The sequence below is a fragment of the Eimeria mitis genome, genomic scaffold (genome assembly GCF_000499745.2).
Source record: "Eimeria mitis Houghton genomic scaffold, Emh_scaff7, whole genome shotgun sequence".
Classification (NCBI taxonomy): Eukaryota; Apicomplexa; class Conoidasida; order Eucoccidiorida; family Eimeriidae; genus Eimeria; species Eimeria mitis.
Genome location: NW_013575089.1, coordinates 87,732 through 104,343, shown reverse-complemented (window position 1 = coordinate 104,343; position 16,612 = coordinate 87,732). Strand labels below are relative to the sequence as shown.

At 47.1% G+C, this 16,612-nt stretch overlaps 2 protein-coding genes across 2 annotated transcripts; both read right to left on the bottom strand.

Annotated features, from left to right (window-relative positions):
- Window positions 1-1,492: 1,492 nt before the first annotated feature.
- On the bottom strand, window positions 1,493-5,161 carry EMH_0001800 (uncharacterized protein; the record flags this gene model as incomplete). The annotated part of the gene is made up of 13 exons (XM_013501512.1): window positions 1,493-1,556; window positions 1,734-2,028; window positions 2,118-2,193; window positions 2,291-2,472; window positions 2,620-2,674; window positions 2,817-2,879; window positions 3,483-3,561; window positions 3,659-3,751; window positions 3,903-3,951; window positions 4,062-4,111; window positions 4,239-4,412; window positions 4,629-4,765; window positions 4,877-5,161. The coding sequence occupies 13 exons, from the start codon at window positions 5,159-5,161 to the stop codon at window positions 1,493-1,495; spliced, it is 1,602 nt and encodes a 533-aa protein (XP_013356966.1).
- Window positions 5,162-11,442: 6,281 nt separating this feature from the next.
- On the bottom strand, window positions 11,443-14,884 carry EMH_0001690 (uncharacterized protein; the record flags this gene model as incomplete). The annotated part of the gene is made up of 13 exons (XM_013501511.1): window positions 11,443-11,658; window positions 11,760-11,853; window positions 11,966-12,021; window positions 12,531-12,642; window positions 12,716-12,765; window positions 13,186-13,293; window positions 13,401-13,455; window positions 13,573-13,667; window positions 13,865-13,966; window positions 14,062-14,127; window positions 14,274-14,390; window positions 14,630-14,794; window positions 14,861-14,884. 13 exons carry the CDS (start codon window positions 14,882-14,884, stop codon window positions 11,443-11,445), a joined length of 1,260 nt encoding a protein of 419 aa, XP_013356965.1.
- Window positions 14,885-16,612: the final 1,728 nt, after the last annotated feature.

Genomic DNA, 16,612 nt, shown 5'->3' with positions numbered 1-16,612 from the left:
CTTCTACGCCTCACAATTGTGTTTTTCATCTGCGTTTGTGTTGTCGTTGGGGGCACAAGACGCAGAGCTGTTGGACGGGACTAGAGCATGTACTGACGTGAGAGGGATCAGGTTCCTAGGGCCACATGATCCCTAAGGCCCCGAAATCCTCTTAGACTGGCATTTCTGAAGGGGAGTTTCTCACATGCACCACGCCAACTAAGGGCTGTTTGGGGCCTTAGGGATCAGATGGCCCTCGGAACTGTACCCAAACCCCAGTGGGTGCACCGACCACTGCCCGGAGCTCTGCATCTTGTGACCCCAATGAGAACGCAAAGGCAGACGAAGACCAATCTGTGAGTTCCAGTAGAGATCCGAGTCCCCTCATGCGATAGGGTGGTATGAGACTGTGACGTAGATGTACTGTCAGCCAGGGAAGTTGATGATGGCTGGGCTGAGACCTCAGTCACTCGTTTGCTATGCCGGGTTTCGTTCCCGTCAAGACACAATATTAGACAGGGTCGGTGGGCACAAACTGTCTGACAATATCAAGTAACGTCCCTGAGATACAGGAACTCAAACATGTCACCTGATTCGGCAAGCAACAGACGGCCAGAAAGGCATAAAGAAAATGTTGTCTCTTGTTCTCCTCTCAAAATTAGTTCTGCTCTCATCCGCAGTAGACCAGGCACTGCTGCCCTACGGGCTGGGAGAGGAGATGCTTTGGCATTTTGCAACACCTTTTCGCACCACGTCACGTCAGTCCTTCGTCTAGCCATAGCAATACACCACTTTCTGTAAACCACATATAGTGCAGTTATTAAGTGCTTACTCAATAAGTATCAATATGCACTCACATTCGTTTCCATTGTCCTGCCAATCCTCACTCCTGCGCATCGACCACGACAGTGTTGCCGTGACTGCAGTGAATATTCTTTACATGTATGGCACACTGAAGAACGAACATGAAAAAAGAAGGCGCGCAGCTTCAGTTACGGAGCTGCTGCAGCTTATGCCTCAGTGCAGCTACGGGCGCACTACATGACACGCAGTCAGCATGACCTGCATGATATAATCATTTTGACTTTCCTAAAACCAGCGACTCCGTTTTATTGTAGCTCAAGAGTCACTGTAGAGTCAAGTTCCACGCGGAGGAGCCCATACTTCACCTACACGGTGACGAAAAAGGAAGTTTCTTCTTCCGCAGTGCTGCAGCAATGGAGACTTCGTTCTTGTCTTTTAATAAGATTAACAACAAAGCAAGTGCGTAACAAGTGCGTAATCGGCGCATAGAAACAGCTATCAACGGTACAACCACCTAGTCACAAGCAAGCGACGAAGCCAAAAGGAGAGGCCGACCGCAGCAACTTATCCAAGGCGCGAGGCTGCCAACAGCGTCACGATTTTCGATAGGGCCTGCCTCAATACTCAACATCCCGCTAAGTGAAGCCAAGGCAGGAAGCTTCACGTAAAGTAAATGGAGGCCTTCAGCCAATCAACCGTCCTTTCTGCTTTACGTCAGCGCTGTGCTGTCATCAAATGAGTTGTGACAAACACTATACCAGAAATGCGATCTCCTGAAACAGCATAAGTATGCCAAATGCACTGTACGCACCATGGATTCACCGTTTTCGGCACTCTTACATACTCTCACTGCAGAACAGTAGGCGAGTGGCTGGTGGCCCTAGCGTCGGAGTAGCTCACGTTAAGATTGAATGTGTTTTAACGTAAAGACTGATATCACTAGCTCTGACCTGATTTCGAAGATCGTCGCAATCCAAGCTTTTATATGCTCAGTATAGCTGATTTCTTGAACTAGTGGGTCGACCTTTGCTTCTGCAACAAACCCTGTGACTTCGGCCTGGGTCAGTCTACAGCTCATTACTATGTCCGCATATCGTCGTTCCGCCGCCAAAGCAGCACCCCCGCTTAACGAACTCACAGAATTCAAAGGCAGTGGGGCGCCTGACTCAGTTGATGCAGAGCTAGTCCCGTTTCGCGCTGACCAATAGTGCATAACTCCTACAAAAACCTGAGCTGGCACTGAGCCTGCAGTACATTCTCACACATGTAAAGTGGGAACAGTAGCCGCTGAAGATAAAAATAAGGCAATCCGCCTTGGTCCGTAGGAGCCGTACCCTTCCGTCGGTCGTCAAGCACCGTGAATAGGTGCACAAGCGTTTTCTCTACGCTCTCACGGTCTGGAGACTCCCCCTGAAGTGCACACCGCAGAGCGCCGGTTTTCTAGGCAAATGCGTATGTGCATTCAGTTAATTATCAGAAGCTTCTATCACCATGTTTCACTTTTCACCTGGTCTCCGTCGTCAGGCGTAAACTGCAGCTGAGCGTGCGAAACAGGTTTTAGCTTGCTGCGACGGCGCGCTGCAAGGCTCGCTCGTTGTTTCTGCTTAGAATCTCGGACTGAAAGTCCACGCAGCTCCTCAAATTCTGCTTGCGCCTCGGCGTCAGCCACCATCTTGCTAATCTGGTCAGCTGCACAAAAAGGAGCGCCGCCCAAACCATCTTATTTCCTCCATCGACTGGAGAAACTCTTGACGAGATGTGATTTTGTAGCTGATTGCCCCTGGTATATAAATACCCTTGAGATGCTATTTGCAATGAAAAAAAGTTGGAGCATACCTGTATCCATCAAGAAGTCACTGTCAAACAGGGGTGGCAAAACGCGTTGAACAACCTGCAGTAAAAAATTCACACAACAGATGGCTGCCCACATGCGAGTTGAGGCCATCAAAGGGCATTGAGCATCTATATAACGGCCTTTAGAATATGTCCGTGGAGTAAAACGCATAACGCAAGTGTTTGCAAGTGCTTCTGACCATAACAAATTCTTCCCAGACAGCTTGGCCTTGACGATTCATAGAAGACAAACAGAGAAGCACCTGCAGCAGCCCATTGCGGTTGAAAACATTCCATGAAATACTTTCATGGGAGTGTGCGACTTCTACGTAAGCTTACAACGTAACCAAAGTGTTACTACCGAGAGGAGCGTGCGTAGATGCAAATGGCGGACATGAATGTGCATTTTGGATAGGCACAACCCGCTGTTGTCGAGAACCTCTCTCAGTGTCCAAACAGGCACAAGCCCAACAGGCGTAATCCCCATCTGCAGCAAAATCGCATAATAGGACTCTCCTCTTTTCTTGTAGGCGAAAGTAGAGCTGACTTGCATATATCTGCTTAATACCCCGAACTACACTTGACTGCCAGTTGGGGGCGCCGGTTAGCTCGTAGCACTGCTTGTAAAAGATAAAAAAAATTCTGAAGACATCAGAAAAGACATATATTGGTAAGTGGTGCAGCTTCCTCGAGAATTGATCCAAAAAACCTCAACATTTGTATTCTACAATACATTGCTAGCATCCCTAGCAGATAATATTAAAATCCATAGGAGCACTGGTATTTATGCAACACAGGATCTACATTAGCGGATAGATGCGCAGTACACACAAGGATTCAGCATGGAATTTTATGGCTTCTCACACTTCTCTTGCAGTCCTAGTGAGCTCGGCTTCTATCGCATCAGGGTCGACTTCAAGAACGGCGTTGTTAATACTTTCTTTCCTATGTCGCAGAATATTTTAACACTAGCGGCAGTCCTCAAGAATGAGAGCAACTCCGTTGTTTTGAGTAGGGCATCGTCTCCTGATATTTCACGCACCGGAGGATCTGAAGGAGGGTTGGTACGGCTTCGTATTCCACTTCTCCCAAGTCATTTCCTGGAATTGTTTGCATGACGAAAGCCATGTCTTGCCTAGAATATCTTGATCGGTTTTTTAGAACAAGAGAAAAGATAAACCATAGCTCTATTTATTAACCGTAGAGCAGCCGTCTGCAGAGCAGACTCAGCGAGCTAGGTGAAACTCGTGACTATTTTTCTTGGCAGAACACTGGGAAGCTCGTACTTGTCAGTGCGCTGCATAGCCGCATACAGCTCTTGTCGTTTCAGTAAACCTGGAAAATGAAGAGTACACAAATGTATGAGCAAGACAGTAAGAGAGTTGGCTGGAACTAGGAGAACAACTCCAGTTTCATCGCTAACTGATAAAAGCTGATGTTAGCACCTGTTGAGGTCACGTGATTTCCCATCCCTTCAATCAGCTCTCGAGTCATTCTGCGCCAGATGCACACATATAAAGTGGAAGCAGAAGAATGCTTTTGAAGCGCCTGCTTGCTATATTGTTGTTAACCACTGTGTGTTCGGCCAAGCCCATACCTAAATGTCTCATCTAACTCCTCACGAAACAGGAGCATCATCGCATCTGCTGTTGCTTTCCGCTTCACGCTGCTGCAGAGACTTCACATTACCCAAAATAATGCTCAGTAAGATGCGGCGAGAACGATACCCTTCCTTATTTTGCTCATAGAGAAGGTTTGAGGGCTTGAGGCCTGACCGTTGTCGTGCTTTCTCCCTTCTGCTCCTCAACATGTCAAGTAGTTTGGGTATTTTCTAGCGGACACATGAAGACATAGAAATAAAAAGCATGTGCACTAGGCGCAGTCCAAAAGAAGGAGCACTGGGACTTGGCGATACAGTATTTGCAGTGTTTGCTCTTCTAGTAGAGAGACGCAGTAGACAATACTCATATATGGGCCGTTCGGCGCCCCGCTAGACGATGGAAAAAACTAACCTCCAGAAACGGCGCATATTCAATCCAGCCCTCAGAATCTTCTTGAGCGCCGGCAAGAAGTTGGACAAATTCCCACCTTGTGAGGCCCAACGGACAAGCAAAAAGTAACGCTGCAACCTCACGATGCTGTAGGCGGCCTGAAAATGTGGCATACGAACTTAAAGGAGAGTCACCACAGATTCGTCTCGTCTTAATCCTCAGCGGAACCTATTCAAGGAAACACTCAAGCTCTTCGGCGGATAGATTACTCTCGTTTGCTTGCCTGCATTCTCTTCATCCGCAGCACTGAAAACCTTTTCTAAGAGCTGCCTGAGCATCCCATCTGTCAACTGCTGTTCGAAGCTCATACGAGGGGTCAACACTTTCTGCGGGTCTTGAGCCTCTTCGAGTTGCATGAGACTTTTCTGGGAACGCTCCCACTTGGCCACGCTTCTACGTTGTAGTATAGCATGCTGGTGTTCCTTCTCCTGTTCCATCAAGACGGTCTTTTGCTCGAGCAGCAACATGTTGACTTGCTGAAGGTGCGCATCCATGCGGGTCTGCTCGAAGCTGCAAACATTCGTCAACTTTCAACTGTGGTGAAATTGCCGTCACGGGGGTAACGGCATATACGTGCTCGCCTGTGGGTAAATGCCATTTGGGTAAAAGCCAAATTCCCTTACGGTGTCTGCAGCATCACCAAACGCCTGACCTCTCGTTTGTTTTTCAAAATCCTGTAGATACACGCACTATTCTTCGTTATGTTTCGATTTCCTAGTTTGGTGACCAAGGCAAGAAAACATATGCCGATTTTAATGAAATCTTGCAGCTCAACCACTTGTTTGGTCGAGCTGCCATATCCAGCAGCGCGTATTGAGCTCGTTTTGCACCTGTCAAGCCAGAACTCGAACTTCGACGGTAGTAGTGTCCTGGAAAGTGTGTGAATAAGTTGTTCGCCTTCAAAGCGGAAGGAAACCAGCCCTTCGGCGTCGTTTCTGTGCGCTTGCACACAGCTTGCACACCAGGCCAACAAACTGATTGTTCTGGTTATTGATCCTTGGCGAGAATACAGCGTCAGTCTTTTAGCTCATAATGGTAGTGCTAGTCTGGGTTGTAAATCGGCGCCAACGTGGTATTATGCGCTGGATGTTGCTCGTGTACTACAAAGCATTGTATTGCGTAGTTTTACGTCTGTTGTGCGCTCCCATTTTCCTGCAACTTGTCGATTAACCTAGGCGATAACGCGAAGTGAACAGTGGCTTCCACGTCTGCTACAGGCTTTTCAGGCGTGAGTTTGCAGAATGTCACGTCAAACCTGAGTCACACACCTGAATTGCAAAACATTTGTACGATGATTATCTTCCTTATAACTCGACCCAAAATTATCACAGAACATTGCAACACTTTATGACGAGCGTCAAGGCAGTCGGGCAAATTGATCCGCCAGCAGCTAAACTTTATCTGCTCTACAGGCTAAATGAGGGCATCAAAGCAACAGGACGCTGGTTGTTCTTGAGGCATCTTCGTCAGTACAAAAAATGAATAATTCTAGCCCTTACAGGTGGTTCCCTGTACGCGATTCAACGCCGCGATACTCCGTACGATGAAGATAGCTGAAAAGGAAAAGACTGACAACAGTACTCACACGCTGTAGCACTAGGAGGTTTAAGTACGAGCTTGAGGGATAGGCAATATATCTGACAGAATTCGTCTCGACGGGGTACGTCAATTCACAACCGCTATATAGTGCAGGCGTAGCTCCACAACTATTTCCGAACGATGCGCGTTTGTAGGTGTTCGCGCATCCTTCATCAACAGTACATGAAGTAGTGGCAGTTTTGATGCCTCTCTCCAGATGGTTTGCTATTCTCTTCTCACGTGAATGAAGATCTACCTTCTGGTAATGCTTATAATAACCCTTTATTACCGTATCAATGCTTCGCATGTTAATGGCTAGCAGATTGCCGTCACTCACTTGGCACTCCAAGGAGTTACCAGCGAGTGGATGTAATGAGTACCGCAATCAGCGGCACTCCCCAATAGGCGGCTGCTTTCCATGATTTAACGTGAGCAGATAGGTCAGCTGCAAGGCCTTTCTAGCATCTAAAGAGTGCTGGCACCGTGAAGCTTGAACACTCCCACCCAGCGGGATGGCATTCTCGCTCAGGTCTTCCACTGGCCGGAAGCCTGCTGGAGCGCACGCCCAACAACGGGAATGCAGCATTAGGATACCAAATAAGCATTAATGAATAATGTGATTGACGAGTAAGGGTTCAGTTAGCCACATGCTGTTTCGTCTAGCAAAATCCAGGCATCCTATTGGAACGGTATTGCTTTGTTTACCATCAAGGAATCAAGTTCTGTTATATTTTTGGGCGGAAGGCGTTATCTGGCTTCTCCAACGGTCGACAGACGGGCGGCTGCTTCAGCATTGATATACGAAGAAACAACTCTCCACGTCGTGAACTAATCTTGTTTTTGCGCTAAATTCTGCAGAAAAAGGCCAAACCACCTTGGTGTAGGAGAGCAGCTGCTTTGTTGTTGGCGTCTTTCTGCTCTAGAAAACTGTTCAAACACTAGCTAGTATGTGTATACGCCAGAGAGGCAACCGGATGCTTGGCTATTATTGGGTACATCTCCGTAAATCATTGACTACAGCTCATTTTGCCCATGTTTATGGACTTCGCAGGAGCAAACGTTTTTTTATAGATGTTTTGAAAGCATCATATAAGGTTTCACACGAAGAAATTCTTGCATCTCAGAAGTGAGAAGGATGATGTTCGTGGACCCTGGTTTCGTAGCTTTTGTTCCTGCTAATATGGCAGTCCCAAACTCCAACAGTGCTCCAGTCATGTTAGTCAAGAGTAAACAGCAACCGTATCGGACACGGAGGCTACTGAGAGACAAGAAAGGCACAAGTGAGTCCACTTACACCGGCGTGGAAACACATTGCTCTGGCTCAGCTGCTGAAATTGCGCTTGGATTTTCCGAGGCGAACTTGGCTCTCCCAAACCGAATCATGAAAACATATGGAACTTTTAGTCAAGCGCTGTAACGTCTACTGATAGAAGGAGAGCATGATGTGAGTTGAGGACCCATGCTGTCGATCCGTCCCGCATGCATGCAAGACCAGCCCCAAATGGGAAATTTGAGTTCTTGGATATGCAGTCCATTGACTTTTTACGACTCGTTGACAGTGGGAACCTACTGACAGTACTTTATCTATGCGAGTTCGTTACTTGGTTCTTGCGATCATGAACGCTCCGGGCTCAACTCACCCTGATGCAACTTCTGCTATAGCACAACTCCACATGCATGCACAAACAAGCCCTATAGCTAAATGGACTAACTCTCGAGAAGATCCTTGAGCATTTGCTTGCCCCGCAGTGGCGAGCCCGCCCGTAAGTAAGAATACACAGCTTAACGTCATACAAACTGCGCTACAAACACCATGAGGCTGAGGCTCAAGACTGGCATGGGAGACTGGTAAGCAGAAGCTAGCTCAGTAACGGAGGATGGCAAAAGCCACGCTTTGTTACGTGGGTACGGGCACCCCACCCTACAAAACAAAATAGGCAGATGCCCGTGCGCAGTCTTATAACGTGATTGAAGCGGAGTAAAGTACCAACCATAGGGGGAGCCCAACCAAAAAGATGCAAGCGAATGAGGAGACGGTCGTCGAGCATACATAAATAAAGAAGGCAGAAGAGCATGGAAACATCAGGGCAGGGGAGCATATTCAGTCGTCACAAAGCAACTGCTTGCAGAGATTGTAGACCGTGGATTTAATCTGTGCTATTCTCGATCAAACTTGAGCTCTTCGCCTCTTGTTCAAGGAGAACACATAGCAGCTCCATATGAATGGTCCCGTAGAAGCCATTTGCAGCAACCCACTCGGGTTTCCGGCTCCAAATCCATTCCGGTTGCGGGCCATATCGCTATCCACAATTATTTTGCTGTTCCACTGTCCGCATCTTTACTTGTATATACTAGATCTAACTCTCCTCTGGCTGGTGTTTCCCGTAATATGCTTGTTGCCTTTACGTCGGAGGGTGTTGAGGAAATTCCGATGATATGCTAGTCCATTCTAGAAAACAGTTGTTTGCTGCTCAGTCATATGCCTAATCATAAGGTAAATTCAACATGTAAGCCGACACGTTGAGTCGATAACAAGAAACACAAGCTCTGGCCGGCAGGCAGCAAACCTATTGAACTGCTCGCCCTACTGCACGCCTCACGGGCAGTGTGAAGCTACAAAGGCCGGGTTGCGTAGGTTCAAAATGAATGGTAAGCATCTGTTGGGGCAGGCTCTTCACTGAAGTTCCTGTATCGTCTTCGAACACTGCTGAGGGACTGAAAGCTGTGTCTGGAAAGCTTCCGGCGCAGAATAACAACGCTGGTTGCCAATAGGCAAGTCCAACATCTGATCGGCCAGCGGTCTTCGGCCGTCGACAGGAACAGTTAGAGTTTGTCGGGAGTGCATTTTTGTGTGAGCCACAACTATTGCACCACATCAGTGTCTCCTCTGCCTGCTCCGTTCAAATGCCAGCCTTTTAGCGGCTCTCAGTTGTCGAGTGTTATGCAAGCAGTTTAGCGGTTCATGAGTTTGCTTCAAAGGTGATAACAAACGTTGGATACCATCGTACGGGCAGTTATACGTAGTTAAGCAATTTCCTTTGTTGCAAAGGAACCCAATCAGGGAGAAAACTTGTCAATTTCACTTGTACTACCCACAAAAACATAAATAGTGTATGAAACGCAGTGAAGTCCATACTTCTAAACCTTTCCAAACACGCGCTCAAGCCAAAATTATTATTATTGCTCCTTCCAGTCCCTAGTGTTGTGCTGCTTCAAGTGCTGACGGTCCGCACAGACAATGGCATAAATGCCCACGCCTAACCAATTGGGCATCGTAAGAGTGCGCCGGGAAGCACGGAAACCACAAGTTGCTCGCTGTTTCAGCTTGTGAAGGCTTTACAGCCAGAGAAGGCCACCGAAGGAGCCAAACACCCTCCGTCCTGCAAAAAGTATATATATATATATATATATATATATATATATATATATATATATATATATATACATCATGACGGTGTACGTCACGAATTTCTGCCCACTAGCCGATGTAGTGTACGCGAGAACACCGTTGGTTGCTGGCCATTACCAGCAACCCCTGTTCATCCGCACTGGAGAACTTCCAGATACAGCCTGCAGCCGCTTGGGAATACATGCTGCTTCTTCCTGATGTATCATGTCACATTCTCGCAGTCTAGTAGACTACAAGAAAAAAGGTTGAGCGGCCGCTTGGACCAGATGCTGCCTAAAACATGTTCGCCTTCGCAGGCGCGGCGAGGGCCGCATGGCGGCATTCAGCCCCGAAATTTTTCTACGGCGGCGATCGGCCCTTCACGCATTCTTTCTGGGAGCAGCGTATTGATAATATCTTGCCCGTTCCGCGGTTGCATAATCACAGTTGGTAACGGAACTTTTGCAGAATTATTCGCAGAATCAATAAAATTTCATTGGTCTGTCAGTCCGAAAAGGGAGCGACTTCAGTCGGACACGGACTGACCGGGTCATAAATATATGTGTAAGGACTGGTGTAAGCAACGCAGCTGAACTGCTATGCATTAATCAGCTGCATACAGTTTCTGTATGCAGCTGATTAATAGTTTCTGTGTGGACTGGATCGCGTGTGGGCCCGATCAAATTCTTGCATGCTGTAGGCGCCAACACTGCGCTTCGAAGTCGTTGTATTTTTTGTTTCTCTTCTTGTTGGTTGCCCTCAATAAAGAGCGACGCTCAACTCTTGAACGTTGCAGAGGTAGCTTCCACCTAGTTTTGGCCCACACGTTGTGTTTTCGTGTCAGTTGCATGTGGACCAGCGCCAAAACAAACAAATATCAGCGCCACTCCTTTTTGCAGTTTACCCCTTCCTCCGCGTATTTAGTTTCGTGAGTTTGCTACGGTTGGCCCATCTGGCCCTTGCCGCTTTGCAGTTGTTCACCCGACATATTGTCTTACGCTGCCGCCTGATAAAGGCGTTTATTGCTTCTGTGAACGGAGGGACGGTTTGTCAGCAAAAGTTTGAAACACGTTTACTGCAGGTAGAAGCCAAGTGAGTGTTCCGCAATTGACTACGGTGCTTCTGCGTTCGGCTTTCCATCGAAAAGAGAGTTCCCAATGCATGCTTGCAGAGTTCCCTTTGCGGAAGTCAGTGGAGCATTGGCTGCTGCAACTTTGGACGGGATATCTTGTCGTCCAAACGCAAAGCGCAAGGGAATTAAGGCGAAAATGAGGGAAAACAAGTGCTCCCGAGTTTTGAAGTTTCCGTACTTGAATATCACTAGTGAGCCACTCATTATAATTCTACTTGCTTACTTGCACCTTTGCCTTTCTGGTTCTTAGCAGTGAGGTCCACAATTCCTAGTATCATGCCGGCCACTTGACGACTGGCTAGAAGGCAATCATCCATAGAAAACTGCCATTCCACTGACTCACAAGCTGCGTTCATAGAATTAAAAGGCGTTTTGCGGGATGCACTGAGACCTCAGTGCTTCACTTCCCTTATTGCCTTAGTATGAGGCTTCGAAGAGCACGAAACAAAGGAGATGAATCAAAGCTTTTTCAAGAATATGCTCTCTAAACACCCTCAATTTCTCTCCACCTGAACTTCACGTTCACCACAAGGTGCGTGCTGATTTGTTTTGGGGCACAGCGTTGGTGTCATTTGTTGACTAGGAAGAAACCTTGAACGATTATCTGCTTTACGCAATCCATATTCCGCTTAAAATGCGACTAAAGGGAGACAGACTCTTACCTACATTGCAGATGCTCACATCGTAGCTTCCTCCTGAGAATCCGTGGGGATCATAGGCGGTTGAAGGATTGGTGCACACTTGTATAATGCCTCCTCATTAGCACCACCTTTGTCATAAATGTTGCTGTCCGCAAGTGTATCGGAAAGACTGATTAATTTTGGAATGCTATATTCACAGAGATTCTGGAAGTAGTGCTCTAACGACGACTCCGCATTAACATCCCATGGAACCTGAGCTTCGTAGCACAGCCACGTGGCTCTACATAAAGCGTAGCTTTCCAGCATCTGCTCAAGGATGTCGATTCGGATAACGGTTCATAGATCCAGCCTACCTCAATGCCAAGTTGCACAAGTCTAGCGTTAATACTAGCTGCGCATCGCCTAGCCTGATCGACGTCCCCTAAAGTGCGCTTCAACATTTTGTATCTGCACGCATACTCCAGCATAGCACAGAGAAAGCATGTAAAGCGGAGCTGTCCTTGAGTCTTCAATGATGAAGTCCACGAGGCTTCGAGCTGGCTTCTGCTTGCAAACGTACCGCTCTGCATGATCGTAAAATGTTTTGTTCCAGGACTGCGACTGTGCATCCAGGGCCTGCAACAACCTTATCACGGTATATGGATACACTATGTATATTGAGATGCTAACGAAAGTTCTTTGCCAAGTTGGAGGGCATCTCAGCTACAAACCGTTGTTTTGGTTGAGCTGCATCAGTATGCTCTCATATTCCACGTTGCAATGCAGCTTAGCACCCAGCCGTATATTTCTGGTTTGCTGCCGCTACTGTTGTGGTTGCGAGGCGCTGCATGGTACAAGTTGCAGAGAGTGCTTGAGCATTACATCATAGAGCTTCCGTATATGGGAGCAATTCGTCAGATCCAGCTCTTCTACTGCACGTCGGACGGCTTCTTGATATTCTCTTCTAGAATTCTGCACTTTTCATACGCAAGCCACCATACATGCAAGCCACCAGTTACGCTAGACTGATTAAATTCTCGGCATTGCAGATGGAGTGAAAATGAGTTTGCTGATTCTCAAGGATTCGAACTAACGCTGAACTAATATAAGTCTTGTGCCTTCTTGTGCTCATCCTCGTTTGTTACCTCGAGTTTCTTTTCTGCTTCTTCCGCCAGGAGCTTTAGCTTTTGATTCTCTAAGTCTCGATTTAAAAATTTGTTGACGATTTCCATAACATCAGCCATTCCCTGGAGAAAGCTAAAATGGCAATTATGTCAAGTTTCTGCTGTTGTGCAGATTTATAAGTAAGCAACGCAGCTACACAACGAACCCGTGTAGAAGCTGTTCAAAGATCAAAAGTGCCTCATCCTGCGGCGTATCCTGCGAACACAAACTCTCACTGTTGCCTCTCGTATTTTCTGAAACGTGTCTTCCTTGTATTGCCACTTTTCCACATTCTCAACGCTTGTCTTCTGCAGGGAATTCGCGATCAATTTCTCAACGCAAAGCATCCTTCGCCATTTTCCGGAAGAAGCGGAAAGGGCGGCAGCAGCCGCGTCATTAATAATTGATTGCTGCCATTCAACTAGCCGCTGCCTGGAGGAGAGCGCAAATAACGGCTGTCTAAAACATTGGCACTTCCGTAATAGCTCTTTGGCTAACCGCGATCTCTCTCCACTTGCTGGGACTGGATAGCGGAGTTTGGGCTTCTACGAAATAGTTTGCAGGCGGAGTAGGTAAATCTGGATTGCGCTGATGTTCGCATTAAAACAACTATTCACAAACTCGAAGTTGGCGTACATTCATTATGCGCACTTGCCTTTTCTCTATTGCAGCTCTCTTATACTCAATAGCTTCGTCGATTTCTTTGAGACCTTGACTGCGTATGATTCTTTCTCCTTGGAGTTCCTATGAGGACAGAAGGATATTCGTCATCCTTGCCTGCTGCATCACCAGTTCGCGTTAGCGGCACTATATGCTGCAGCCTTCTTCATAGCTGCCTTAGGAAGACTAACCTGTTCCAATTGCTTCAGCTCAAAAACAGCTCTGCTTTTCTTTTTTTGTTGCTTCCTGGGCGTAGGCATATGAGCTTCCTGTAAATGCATGCTTGACTGAGATACTGGGCACGAACGTCAACATTGTGCCAAAAGCTGAAGCTTTCAGTGTGTTTAGCGTATGCGTGCTTACTCTAGAGCACCACGCTCTTCTTTTAGTTCAAGACCTAAGGACTTCAGTCTGCCCTGAAGCACCACGTTTTTTTGTCGAACCGCATCCTTCTCAAACTAGAAAAGCGCAGCACAAAAGGCAGTGATGGAGCTGTCGAACGTAGAATCAAACGAATGAGGAAGGCGCAATAACTTGCCGACGGTCAACATTTGAAGCGTGCATTCAAATGTTGACCGCCAGCAAGTTCTTGCTTGTAGCTGGCTTTCACCTTTTTATTCAGCAGTGCTAACGATTGAGCCGATTCATGGGATACCTTTGTCCTTTGAAGGATGTGCATGTAAACCTTCTTTGTGTAGCCAGCTTCTGCAACCTTTTTATTCAGCAATGAGAGCGATTGCGTCAATTCATCAGCACGCTGAGATACAACACTCAACGTGAATCTTCTGCTGCGCTGCAAACAGAGCACCGGAACCATTCCGGGTCATCTTCACCAGGTACAATTTGTCTTACTTGGTGTATGCGAGCCCTGTCGTTTGTGACTTGGTGCTCAGCAGAGTCTGCTTGCCGAATGCCTTCCTGAACAGTGACGCAAGCGGCAGATGGCATACAAGCACAACAGGGAAACTTAGGAATTGGCTTGCGGCGCACACGCTGATGTGCTGAAGGAACTCTACTTTGTCTGTCTGGTGAGTACTCTCTCCGCCCAAAAGCCTTTTTCTCACTTTATAACGGGCCACCTCTTCGGTCCGCCTCTTAACCTCAGCGTGGACGTCATCAAAGCGCTTCCGGAGGCTTGACAACAGCTGTTCCACCTTAACTACTGGCTGTGACTGCTCCGCCTGTGAACAATACGTATGAGAACCGAGGGAAAGTCAAAAACATGGTGACTTCTCACATTGCTGCTGTGCAGGTCCCTTGAATCCCCCAAATCTTAACATCCTCAATGCATTACAAGGAGGAGGGACGCGCTCTTCCTCCAACGTTTTTCCTACCCATATCTAGCACTTCCTTGAGCGCAGACTGTTACTCGAAAACTTTAGCTCTGACCCACATGATAGCTTTGTATCGTTTGATTTACTGCCTTTGTAAAAGAATTCAGTTCCTGTAGGCCTGCTGTTTCCGCCTTTGCGACTTTTGGGTGCCTCTTGTAGATATCTGCTTCTTTGGCACCCGCGGCGCACGTAGATGCTAACTCATTCGGCTCGGCGGGAAGTGAATGTTCATGGGCTTCAGCTTTGGCTAACTGAGGCAAAAGTAAAATACTGTGTTAGTCAGTTCGTTGGCACGAACACCCATGTTTGGCGCTCACTATAGGAGACCATCGAAGGGCCATTACTTGCTACTTTATGAGCTTGTCCGGTTCGAGTTGCAGGTAAAGCAAGAGGCAGTTAAAAACACAAGAGTTTTTGGTGTGAAGCGCTATCGTGAAACGCGTCCTACTATCATATTAGTAAGCTTGCCTTGTTCTTTTCTAAGATGCCAATTTCATCAGCCTGCGTGGCGGCGCAGTCACTCAGCTTGGCTATTCTATAGTTTCCCTGGCTTGTAGTGTCCCCTTCGGGCTTTCTGTATCTTGTATCGAACATTCCTGGGGGCGTTGGGGACACGCAAAGGCTTTTCCCGCTTCTTGTCTGAATTGAATACCTGACTATAGCCTGACGTTAAAGTACGGATACAAGAACATCCCCTAAAATTTTTGGCTCGTAAAATACTGAAAGCAGTGGCTTACTTGGAAAAAAGAGAGCACAGCTTGTATTGTTGTGCCGCAAGCCAACTCGGTGACGCTCGTTAGCTCAAATGAGTAGCTAGGAATCGATGCGAAATTAGATATGTAACGTCGCGAAGCTCCACCATAAAGTGGCCGGGAAATTAAAAAGTACGTACACTTGGCGAAATCCAGTGGGATGTGTGCATAAATACACCTTTATTTCCCCGCAATAGCACCATTTAAAGTGACGATCTCAAGCCCCTTGGGCAAAGGACCAGTGCAGCGCATTCCTACCCCTTTTTACAGTACGTGTGTTCTTCTTCGGTTTTTACGGTCATGGCAGCATTAATTAAGAACATTTCACGTCTGCAAAGGCAAAAATAAGACTTTTCAGCCCGTTGACCATACCACGCAACGGGGCTTGTTGGGGAGCTCCATTCCTCAAGGACCCTCGTCGGTCAGCTCTGCATTTTTGGCGCTGCAGAACAACAAAAATTCTTTGCGTGAAGCTATATGCAGCTAAATGCCGATATGTACCATTGGTAAATTGCAAGAAATTGTCCATTTTTGCTGCAGAGTATGCCTCTTCACCCGACAAGTAGCAACGAAACTGGATGGTTCGATCCATAGTAGACACAAGCGCTGCATGAGCATTGCTGGGTGAGCATTGTTTATTGTGCTTACATGAGAATTCTTTCATTCTCTCACAGAGCTAGAGTGAGCATAGCAGAGTTGCGGTAATGACGCCAAATGTTTATGGCGGGAAGCATTAGTCGTGAGGCTCCATGGTTTCCCTTATTTGGGGAGGTTTCGTTTTCGTAGAACTTGTATCGGGCCTTAAAATGTACTCCTTCATGGCACTGAACCTGCTTTGGATTGTACAGTGTATAAGCCGTCCACAAAATGTCAGTACAGTACAAGATGAACTCTGTGCTCGAAGATGTTTCTCTGCAGCATATTGTGTGTAAACGAAGTACAAATGCTTAAATGTGCAGTACAAAACTCTAAACCGTTAATGTAGAATTACTCGCATAGAAACCCTTAAGTAAGAGGAACTGCATTTACTATGGCGTTTCTATGTGATTTGGGTCCAGTTCAGAGGGCTCGATGATCCCTAAGGCCCTAAACTCCCCTTAGCTGGCCTGCTGCAGGGGAGTTTCTCGCATTGATAGCTGCTAGATACGATGCACTTCCAAAATACGGGCACAGTTTGGTAAACAGGAGACGTTGCTGCCTTCGTGAGGTCAGTATAAGTAAGCCTGACTCTACAAAGGGAAACATTGTGTCCCTCCGGAAATTTTTTATTATTATTAATTTGGTAGTTTCCCTCTGCAGAACAAGGGAAGCAATTAG